The sequence below is a fragment of the Atta colombica genome, unplaced genomic scaffold (genome assembly GCF_001594045.1).
Source record: "Atta colombica isolate Treedump-2 unplaced genomic scaffold, Acol1.0 scaffold34, whole genome shotgun sequence".
Lineage (NCBI taxonomy): Eukaryota > Metazoa > Arthropoda > Insecta > Hymenoptera > Formicidae > Atta > Atta colombica.
The window spans coordinates 136006-147734 of NW_017259448.1; the positions used below are offsets into that span (position 1 = coordinate 136006).

An 11729-nucleotide genomic window follows, 5' to 3' on the forward strand; every position below is an offset into this window, starting at 1 on the left:
AACAAAAAACATGTAAGACTCACAATAGAATTTGTACAAAAAATAAATAAGAAGTTAAATGTAATAAATATATTTGCTATTGCATAGTACTTAATGAAATATATATTTAAAGCCTTGTCATATTGAACTTATTTCAATCAAGATTGTGAATCTCTTTGATTATGTTTTATTGCATAGAGAACTTTTATAAGGTGTTTGGTAAAGATGCTGTAACAATGCTTAAGGGTAGATTCCTGAGAACATTTTGAGATGAAAATTCTAATGCCACAATATCGAGGTTCTAATGCATGGTCTACAATGGGCAATAATAGTTGATTAAGGAGTAGGAGTAGAAATCGATCAATCATAGTTGATTATTTTTCTCACATTCAATTATGATTGATCGATTTTTACGCCTTATTCCTTAATCCACTACTGCTACTGCCCATTGTACAATAGAGCATGCATAATAGTTGAGTTATAAACACTTAAAATTTTTGAATCATACCGTCTAAAGTTCGCGTGTTCAGATCAGTTCAGATGTGAGATGCGATACCAAAAGAAAATCTAACTGCACAACTAAGCGCGCGAACTTTAGGGCGGTATGATTGGCTAACTTTAAGTGCTTATAATTCAAAAATTATTATGTTCTAGACATCTTGATATTAAATTTTCGTCTTAAAAAAATCTCAAGAATTTTCCTTTAAGCGTTGTCTTTATCAAATACCCTCTACGCAGAATTTAAAAACTTCTGTATGACACCAAGATTTGAATGTAAAAAGACTGTAAAAATGGATTGTTATTAAAGAAAAATTTATTCTTGTGAGAGGTTTTGAGAAGGGAATTGGCCAGAAATTACTGGGTATCATTCTAGAAACAATTCAAAGTTTTACATGTAATGACTTAACATTTAAATTCTAATACATTATTACAAAGTTCAATTCTATGTGATATCGTGTAACTTTTTACATATTAATCATAATCTTAAAAATTGTTATATGCTAATGACTAGTTCTAAAAATTATTATAGTTATACTGAAGATGAGCTAATTTAAAGTTGAAACGTCTATGTATATATGAGATATTAAATAAACTTTTGCATTAAGAACATTCGATGGCCTGTATGTTTCTTTATTAATTAATATTAATTTAGTTCAGAGAGCTATTATCTTTTATAATTTTGAATTTATTTTTTGCGCAACAAGTTCTGCGAGTGACACGGCTTTTTTCCAACTCATTTGTTCTAGACAATAGTATCCAAGGTTGATATTCAGTCAGATCTTATTCAAAATTGTCTTAAGAAGTCACGAACCAATCAGAGGATCGTATTAACATCTTAAGACATTACTTAAGACAATTTTGAAATAAGAACGGACTAGCAAACGAGAATGGATTGAAATGAATTGAAATGGATTCAGATTTTCAGAAATATTGATTCACGAGTGTTAAAATGAACGCTTTTCAATCCTGAATGCATTTTTATTCATTTATAGAAATTGCATGCATATCTCTATGCTTTTCAATCTAAAAATAATATAATTTCTATGCACAACACACATTGTGAATATTGTTCAATTCAAAATTTTGAATAGGAAATACAGTTTTTCAATCCAATTGCATCCAATTGAATTCAATTAAATTAAAAAAAAAGTATTCGCTATTTAAAATACGCATTCGGAACAAAATTTCAATCCATTTTCGTTTGCGGGTATGAATATACCGCCACAAAAATTGAAAAACAAGACATCTTTGGTGTCTAAAAGATATCTTAAAAACTTAATTTTAGATTGTGTTATCTGGGTTAATATACAATGATGATATATTCGCCAACCGTTTAATGCGAGATGTATATAAGCGAATCAATGACATCAAAGAATCTGTAAGCATCGAAGCTCCGAATGTTAAGACGTTTGTTCTTGTCGATGCATCGCGTTTAAGATGTCGTGTACAATTTACTATCTATCTGCGGTTTCATTGTCTATAAAAGTACGTTGAATCTCCGTGCGAACAATCTCGTGTTGCGCGAGAATCGAGCAGTTTTCAGGTTTAACGAGAGCCACGCTAGCCTTGCACATTGCCAGAAGATGCGAGCGTGAACGCGTGACTCGTCGACAAGCACGAGGTTGCGACACGCATTCGACGCGGAACACGGCCGTCCGTTTCTTCTGTCATGTCCGCGTCGAACGCTGTTGAAGACGCTGTCATAGATGAGATTCATAGAGTGGCAACGAGAGAACCGCGGGTACATCGCCGAAAAATGATACGTCGTTGAAAGAAATGCCTCCGATCACGCACATGATTCTACATGAGCGTAAGCACGTGCGCCGTGATTCACAGTAATCACAGCTGAGAAGGCAACGGCACGCGTAGCAATCGTAAATGGTGATCGGCCGCGACAACGATAATAAGACGCAAAAAGTTGTCAGCACTGACTTGAAATTTTCATTCCCTGATGTGAACAATTGGCAGCGAGAGAGTTGAACAGCAATCGAGCGGTGTTTGGTGACGACATTCACATTCGCACGATGAAAGATCGTATCAGACCGGGTATCCGTCGCGACGCTAAGAAATCTTGAAAATGGCGACGTATTCGTTGCCCGCGCGTTTTTACTTATCCGGCGGCCTTCGAGAAAGGATCTGGAACATTACGCGTCGGAAACGGAGCGCCTCACGCGCCATCTGCAATAATGATGCGCTGCCATGTTAGGTTCGTTACATGCGAAACGACGAGCAATCCATTTGATTGAAAGTATTGAAACGAATAAATAATCTACTTTCTTCTGCTGAGACAATAGTTGCTTTCCATTTGCACACAAACGAAACTGAGTCTGAAGTAAGCTGAGTATTTCGTACTCAGATTAATGACGTTATTTGCTTAATTTGCTTAATAAAGTTATCACATGACAGGTTCGAACCTGATTTTTAAAGTGAATTTATGAGACTCACTAAAGCATACGATCTCGATCTTGTGCAAATTATAGGCAAAACCTCAATTAAATCTCACTTGTCAGAATATAAAAGGAAGAAAAATTATCTGAGAATCGGTATAAATAGAAAACAACTAATGATCTTTTTTTCACGTAACAGAAAACAGCTACAACGGATGCATTCATCCATTTTAGCGATAAAAGGATTATGTGATCCAAATTGGCGCTTAATATTCATCAATTTTGATCACGTGAACATTATTGTCACTGTAATGACTGATATGATGTTTGTAAAAGCCAGAGACAGCCCTAAGAAAAAATATAATGGTTCAAAATTTGTAACCGCAAAATGCTGCCCACTGCTGCCGCGCACTATCTCCCTCTGAAGAAGTGGATGTTAACTACATAACAATATTCATTTTTTTGCTCCTGATATAAATAAAAGAAGTTTGTCGCGTGCTCCAACATGCTCCTATTATAACTTTTACTCATTTCAACGAGCGCATTAGAGTGAATAAATGCTATAGTAGGAGCATTTTGGAGCATGTTAGAGCATGCGACGCCACAAACTAGGTCGTGTTCTGATATGCACTGTCAGCACTGAAAATCTATAGTTTATGTTATGTATACTATAGATTTTCAATACTGGCAGTGTATATCGGATGTTTTATACCCGATATTCATAGTTAGATCTCATATTTAAAACACTCTTAAGTACAGTCTTGAGGTGTCACAAACCAATCAGAGGGTCATATTAATGTTTTAAAACATTACTTAAGATGATCTTGAAATAAAAACCGACTATGAATACCAGCTTATATGGAGCATATTAATACATTAATAATAAAATTTAATATTGATTTTTCAAGAAAATAAAAATTATTTAGCAAGATATTCTTTAATAATGAAAAATACGACCTCAGCACATTTAAGATATAGACCGGTATTCGTAATCGGATATAGCGTTTTCTCTTGACTGCCTACCCAGTGCAACACTCAGACAGTGTAGTATATTTCCTTGGATGGTGGTAGACGAACTCATTCAGTGTAACGGGTTTCCGTGCTATAGTGTAGTACAAATTTTATGCACGAAGTGGAATTTTGCTACACGATTTCAAAGAGACAGTGTAGAGCCAGTGTGACATTAAAAATTTGAAAATGGAAGTCAACCGGCAGCAGAATTAAACACGATAACATGAAGTAGTGTACACCATACACCATGCAGCATGTACCATGATATGTACACTTGTGTAGCACTGATGCAGCATTTACAAGCAACTGGTGTAGAGTGCGAGATACACTCAGTGTAACCCAAGAGAAAACGCTATTTAAGACAGACTTACGTACAGTCTTCAGATGTCATAAATTAATCAAACAGAAGCTGATATTCATTATCGGTTCTTATTTTAAAATCTTAAATAAGGTTTTAAGTCGCTAAGCGGCCCTCTCTCTCTCTCTCTCTCTCACACACACACACTCACTCATACATCTTAAGACTGTACTTAAGATGGTTTTAAAATAAGAACCGACTATGAATATCGGCCATAGAGACGCTCCTGAGCCAGAGCGTTATGTGGCATTCGGCGGCTCGATTATTGACCTAGTTTCCATCCAGGGTTTAAACTGGATTAAAATGTAAGAACCAACCAACTACAGTCGAGCATTCCCCTGTCATTCGACTGTAACAGAGGAATACTCGACTGTAGTTGGTTAGTTCTTATATTCTGATCCAGTTTAAACTCTTGGTGGAAACTAAGCTATTGAGATTCGAGCAGTAGTGGAAGTCGCTCGCAAAAATCAGTAATCCGAAATGTGCATCTAAAGCCGATTCTACATTAGTTGCAAGCCGATTGTAAGTATGTTGCGACAGCCAATCTGAAACTTGTATTTTGAAATCAACGCTATCACTACATATATACTACTACATACGTGTAACCTGTAATCACGTGACTTTCAACTTTTCTCGCAAGACATACACTAAGTGATAATACTAAAATCACATCTGCCGAATTTTCTATAAATTTTTCTACACCGTGTTTCGAGCCCAATTTCAGACCTCGAGTTTAATCTCCTTACTCCATGGCTTCAGAGCTCAAAAGACAGGCCTGGTCTATGTGATATTAGGTTAGTTAAATAACCTAATATCTCATACAATCAGAGACTCAAAAAGAAAGAGAAATCTTTGTTCCGAATAGGGAAATATTAAACATCGAGAGAAAAACAATGTCGATGTATCTCTTTTTGTAATTGAGAACGAAATACACACATTCCGTCATTTTTGTTACATTGAAACGTAAACCCTCAATACTCATGTAATGAGCGCTTTGCAGACTTTGCGCAACTAATTACATGTTATTATTTCATTAGGATTAAAATTACAAAAACTAATTTCATAAAATTTTAACATCTTTAATCAATATTTTCAATAAAACACACATTTAATTTAGTATTTAACATGATGATACAAAATAGTATTTAATTTAGTATTTTACATGATGATAAAAAATGAATAATAAAATAATATTTAAAAAATTATATACGGATTTGCTGTTCATTCCATTCCAGGGGGATGAAGGAATTTAAAGTCGCGTAACAAAACGTTTGTGATTGATTCTGCTCTCATTCTGTGTTCCATTGCATGAGTTTGCACCTTTAAACCGAATTCATATCTTGACGAAAAAGCAGAAACCAATCGGAACTCGCAGTAGTAATAAGTCTTGTCTGCTTCTATCTTTCCGCAAGTTCTGATTGGCTTCCGCTTTTCCGCTTTCCATTTTCTGACAAGATGTGAATCCGGTCTTAAGGTCAGTTTCAATTCATTAATTCTTAACCAAGGTTCGTTTTTTTTCGTTGTCTCTTTCCAATTCTAAAATTGAAAAGAGATAAGAAACAAGTTGAACTTCGATTAAGAGTTAGCCGTGAATTGTGAAATTGGGCCTTAGTGAATTTTGGAGCAGGGATTTAAATTATTTTTTTATCCGCTGCAATACTGAAACAGAAACGGCGAAAATTTAAGCCGGCGGCACACGATGCTTGTTTTCCTGCTAGATTGCTAACTGGATTAGAATCTTGTCTCCGTATTAATAACGATGCACCGTAGTCAATGGACACATTCAGCGGACTCAACAGTTGAGTGAGTGTTCACTGTTATTCTTTTAAGTCATCCAATCAGAATTTTATATCTAGAAGAATACATCAATAATAGCTAGCACTCATTCAATTGTAGAGTCTGTTAAATGCGCCCAATACAGTGACAAGATTCTAATCCAGCTAGCAATCTAGCAGGAAACGAACATGGTGTGCCGCGAGTTTTATGGTATATCCACACAAACTTGCAACCGCAGAAATATATGCATAAAAAAGTTATCCAATTACATTTCTCTTATAAAGTTGTACGTAAAATGTGATTGGGTAATTTTCTTTATGCATACATTTATGCGGCTATGCAAGTTTGTGTGGATATACCCTCAGGGTGTCGTTTCAGAACGGAAATTTATAGCGGAATAGAACAGCGCGACCAATTGCAACTCTACAGTCATTATGGCTTCCGCACACAGAACGTGGCTTGCCGTGCGGCCGAAGTTGGCGCGATAGCCAATCAACGTCTCGCTTGCTCGGAAGTATGGCTCCTGCACACTGGACACGAAAATGTTAACTGCGCGGAAAAAAGGTGTGGTAATCAATAAGATTACTCCTAACATGTTCATTAATTACCGCGTCTTATTTTGCAATGCGGCAAGCGTTTTCAGGTCCAGTGTGCAGGAGCCATAATAGATATATAATTTCCATCGCGCGACAAAAGTTGAACTTAATCCAACTTTTGCCGCGTGGCGGAAGTAATATTACATCATTTCTAGAAATTTTTGATGAAGCTGACTTAAGAACATAGAATTATTGGTTTAATAACTTCCGCCACGCGGCAAGCGTTGTCGCGTTTTGTATGCGGGAGTCATTACTCTGCTTTCTTTTCTGCGATTGTGATTGATCGAGCTATTCCGTTCCACTATAAATTTCCTCTCATCCGGGACGGAGATCTTAGAGAGAGATGTTTGTAAACTGAGCACACCAGAGCTTTCCAACAAATGATACTGGATGCGGACCATTTGATGCTGGATGTTTTTTAATTGCTTAACATATTTTAACACAAACGTACACAAGAATGTACAAAGTATAACATTGCATGATTCAATTGGAATGTGTACGCTGTGCACGGTCGAGATCCCTGTATGTGTGATTTCCAATCCGTAGGTATTTAGTTTCCTATATCCCAGGAGCGGAACTTGTAGAAGCGCAATCAATGTAAGCCAATGACGTTATTCCGTGGATTTAATGAAACTGATCTACGGGAAGGCTCTCGTGATTGATCAACGCTAATTGTGTATTCCGCAGCATGGGAGATAGGAAACCACATTTTAGCGGAACGGAATCGACGGAATGAAGCCACGACCAATCACAAGCGTTCCGCCAATTCCGCACCATAGGATTGCACCCTCAGTCTTACTCACACTTTCCACTCATTGGTTGAATAGGCTATTTCCATTATTATAAGTTCTGTGATTACTCCATCTCTATTTAATATTAGTCTAGTTTCCATCGAATTTAAACCGGATCAGAATGTAAGAACAATCAACTAGTCGAACATTCCTCTGTTTGACTGTAACATTGAATACTCAACTGTTACAGTTGGTTGGTTCTTACATTCTGATCTGGATTAAATTCTCAGTAGAAACTAGGTCATGACGCACTCGCTATTCCGCAACATCAAATGCGGAATAGTTTCAATGATGCATTCTCCATTTCGCAGTCCTATTCCTCACTATGTGATTTCACCCTTAGAGTGAAATCATACGATGCCGAAAACTGCGGAATAAAGAATGCGACATAGAAGACATTCAATGTTATTCTGCGTTATTCCGAATAGCGTTAATTGATTGTTTCAATTCTCTATTCTGTAGTTCTTTTTCGCACCGTGTGATTTTACTCTTAGAGTGTGGTTCACTTGACGCTACAAATACTACGTCGTGATCAGGCCGTATTGCCTCCGCACACTCTATAGAAGCAAAAGCCATTAACTAAGAACAAGAAGACGCTACATATGCTTCAAAATTTGCTTTTAATTGACCAATCGGAAGAAAGAATTTTATTAATTTGACTAATCAAAAATGCTTCGAAACATTTCGAAGCTTCGTAGCGTTAAGTGTGCTTTAATCGGATTTAATAATATTCGTAGTTATGAAATTGGCCAATCATAGCTATTCTTGAAAGAACGGAATGATTGACCAATTCCGACTATACAAGGGAATACTCGAGTTGATGAAATACTTTAGTTGATTCTTATGGCTCCTGCATTGGACGCGGAAATGAGACATAACCAATGAATATATTAGGAGTTGTAAGTTTATTGACTATCGCATCACATTCTGCCGCGCGGCAAGCGTTTCCGCGTCCAATGTGCAGAAGTCATAACATTCTGATCCGAATTAAACCCTCGATGGAAACTAGGCCTGTGTCTTATTGGAAAGCTCCCCATATTATCCCTTCCACCATGGCTCACTAAGCGTTCAGTGAGCACGTGTAAACAGTAAAGTCGCAAGTTGCATGTGGTTGCATGATAATCACGGTCAAGGTGACCACGTCCGCTCAAGACGTTCAAATGAACAAAAATGATTCGTTGAGCAGATATGGACCTCTTGTCGGTGCAATCGATGAGGGAACGAGTAGTGCAAGATTTTTGGTTCGATCAATTTTTTGTTTCTCATTATGTCAATAATCATATCGTGAACTGACGCATTGTCGCGAGATTGCGGTTACTATAGTCGGGGAATCTTGAAAATGCAACATACTTATATACGATGCTGTGATTAAATCAGGGAATCGATTCTGTAATTTCAAACAAGGTGAAAATTATAAAAATGAGCAAATTTATTAGATGTTGATCAATGAAATTATTAATATTCTAATAAATTCGCTCACTCTGTGTAATTTTCACTTTGTTTCAAAATACAGAATCGATCCCCAGTTCTCTTCTAGATGTTAAAATAAATGTTAAAATAAATTGTCGCAGTTTGACTTGAAAAACACATTAAAAGCAATATGTAGTTTATTTATGATAATTTGTAATGACATGAGTGATGATATTTATAAAGAGAATGTAACAAACAAGGCTGTGTCTCTTATCATTTGTTTCTTATATTCGTTAATAATCATTAATGATTATTATTAGAGTAATTATAACATAACATTTTAAAATACTGTATACAGGATGTAATTAAACGATATGGCTGAATTTTGAGTCACATAGTTATGAAAACATATGATTATGGGTCTAGAAATCATTTCCTTGTTAGAACTCTTTCTAATCTGTTTATATTGTATAAATGCACAAGTTAGTTATTTTTGTTTGGAATGTTTGGAAAATATATCCTCAATGAGTTAGTAGTTTTTCTTTTATACAATTCGTTTAATAAAAAATATATTGGCATAATTTGATAGTGTTTCTGAAATAATACAAAAAAATGTTTCTAAATTTATGTTCATATTTTTTTCTCTAAGGAAACTTTAAATTTTTCCTTAAAATTTGATTGTATCTTTTAGTTATATCCTGTATAAGTTTTTTCTTTATCACAATAATTCTCTGTTACAATAATATAGGTTTTTGCTGCTGATACAGCAGAAGTATTAACATATCATCAAGTACCGATATCACAGATATGCCCAAAAGAGGGATGGGTTGAACAAGATGCTTTAGAAATATTAGAAGCAGTTAGGGAATGCCTGAAACAAACTGTATTTAACTTAAGGCAGTTGACAATAGATCCAGCTGATATAGTTGCAATTGGTATAACAAATCAAAGGGAAACTACAATTGTATGGGATTCTGTAACAGGAGAACCACTTTACAATGCTATAGGTAAAATTGTTATTATAAATGTTATATTTTTCATAAATTGTATTTGTAATGTAATTTACACGATTTATCAATTTTGATAATGTATTGCAGTATGGATGGATATGAGAACAACATCAATTATAGATGATCTATTGAAGGATATACGCAATAATAATAAAAATTACTTGAAACCGCTTTGCGGATTACCAATTAGTCCATATTTTAGTGCATTGAAATTGAAATGGTTGTTAGAAAATGTACCTCGAGTTCAAGAAGCCTTAGCTGCCAAACGTCTTATGTTTGGTACCATCGATTCCTGGCTAATTTGGGTTTGTTCGCACAGAACAAGCATAATATAGATAAATTTTTGTACTGATTCAGATTAATATATATTTTTATAATTTTATAATTAGAATCTGACAGGTGGTGCCAATGGTGGTGTTCATTGTACAGATGTGACGAATGCTTCGAGAACAATGTTAATGAATATTATGACATTGAAGTGGGATCCTACTCTATTATCATTTTTTAAAATACTTCCTGAAATTTTACCTGAAATACGGAGCTCTTCTGAGATTTATGGTTATATACAAGACGAGTTGCTGCAAGGTGTTCCTATATCAGGAGTATGCAATTCATACTATTTTATTAAATATAACAGTATCGAGACATATAATATAAATATATCAAAATGTAAAAAAATTTATATAATTTCATACTGAGATATTAATTGTAAGTTAAGATAAATTTGACTCAAATACATAAAATTATTCGTTGCAGTGCTTAGGTGATCAACAATCAGCTTTAGTAGGTCAGATGTGTCTACAGCAAGGACAGGCAAAAAATACTTATGGCACTGGTTGCTTTCTTCTTTACAACACTGGCACAGCTGTAAGAGAAATTTTATTGTATTGTCACAATATGTTATAATTCAGATAAGATATAAATTCAAATACAATTTTGTATCTTCGAATGTTATAGATTGTGGAATCATCCCATGGTTTATTGACGACAGTCGCTTATCAATTAGGAGCGCAAGCTTCTCCGGTGTATGCTCTTGAAGGTTCTGTAGCTATCGCTGGTGCCGTTATACAATGGTTGAAAGATAATCTTGGAATATTAACTAATATAAAAGACTGTGAAACTATTGTCGAACAAATGCCTGCAGGGTCCAATCATATTGTTTTTGTACCAGCATTTTCTGGATTATATGCTCCATACTGGAGGAAAGATGCACGAAGGTAGTTAGTTTTATCAATGTAATAAAAACGTTGAATTACTTTGCAATAAATATCTAAGTATAACAAAATCTAAGTATAACAAAAAGAGTTAAGAATAAAAACCATTTTGTAAAATAGTTATTAGATGTCATTTACATCTAGTATATTAATAAGAACTAGCATATCCTTTTTTTTTACTTTGTAAATATCAATATGAATTAATTGTTTTCAGTGTCATATGTGGTATTAGCGAAAATACAACTAGTGCACATATTGTAAAGGCAGCTCTGCAAGCGGTATGCTTTCAGACGAGAGACATTTTGGAAGCTATGAAGAAGGATACTGGTTTGGTGTTGACAAAGTTGTTAGTTGACGGTGCAATGACGAATAACAACTTGTTAATGCAAATGCAAGCTGATATTTGTGGAATTCCAGTGGGTAGGAAGAATATTTCTTCAAATATTGGGTTGTCCGGAAAGTTCGTGCCAATGTTGAAGGAAAATTGAATGCAGAAGATTTAAATTTTAGTATACATTTATTAAATTATATAGGTTAGTCGGTATGAACTTTCCGGACAACCCAATACATATATACTATTGAATTAAAAGTTAATGGATTATATAAATGAATACAATGTTTTTTATACGAAAGTCAGACCATTAATGAGTGAAACTACTGCACTTGGAGTCGCAATTGCTGCGGGTAGCGCAGAAG

At 35.0% G+C, this 11729-nt stretch overlaps 2 protein-coding genes across 3 annotated transcripts in view; one reads left to right on the forward strand and one right to left on the reverse strand.

Moving 5' to 3' along the window:
• Positions 1-2613, reverse strand: part of LOC108690643 (zinc finger protein 2-like) — a 7997-nt gene extending 5384 nt beyond the window's left edge. The window contains exon 1 of one of the 2 annotated variants that reach the window (XM_018198035.1): positions 2413-2613. The gene's annotated coding sequence lies outside the window, so the exon portion shown is untranslated. Of the gene's footprint in view, positions 1-1810 lie in introns of both variants that reach the window. The other variant, XM_018198034.1, reaches the window with a different exon arrangement.
• A 5871-nt stretch (positions 2614-8484) lies between these two features.
• On the forward strand, positions 8485-11716 carry LOC108690644 (glycerol kinase-like). The gene is made up of 8 exons (XM_018198036.1): positions 8485-8640; positions 9558-9816; positions 9907-10124; positions 10209-10421; positions 10576-10686; positions 10777-11036; positions 11248-11449; positions 11667-11716. Exons 1-8 carry the CDS (start codon positions 8515-8517, stop codon positions 11676-11678), a joined length of 1401 nt encoding a protein of 466 aa, XP_018053525.1. The 5' UTR covers positions 8485-8514; the 3' UTR covers positions 11679-11716.
• Positions 11717-11729: the final 13 nt, after the last annotated feature.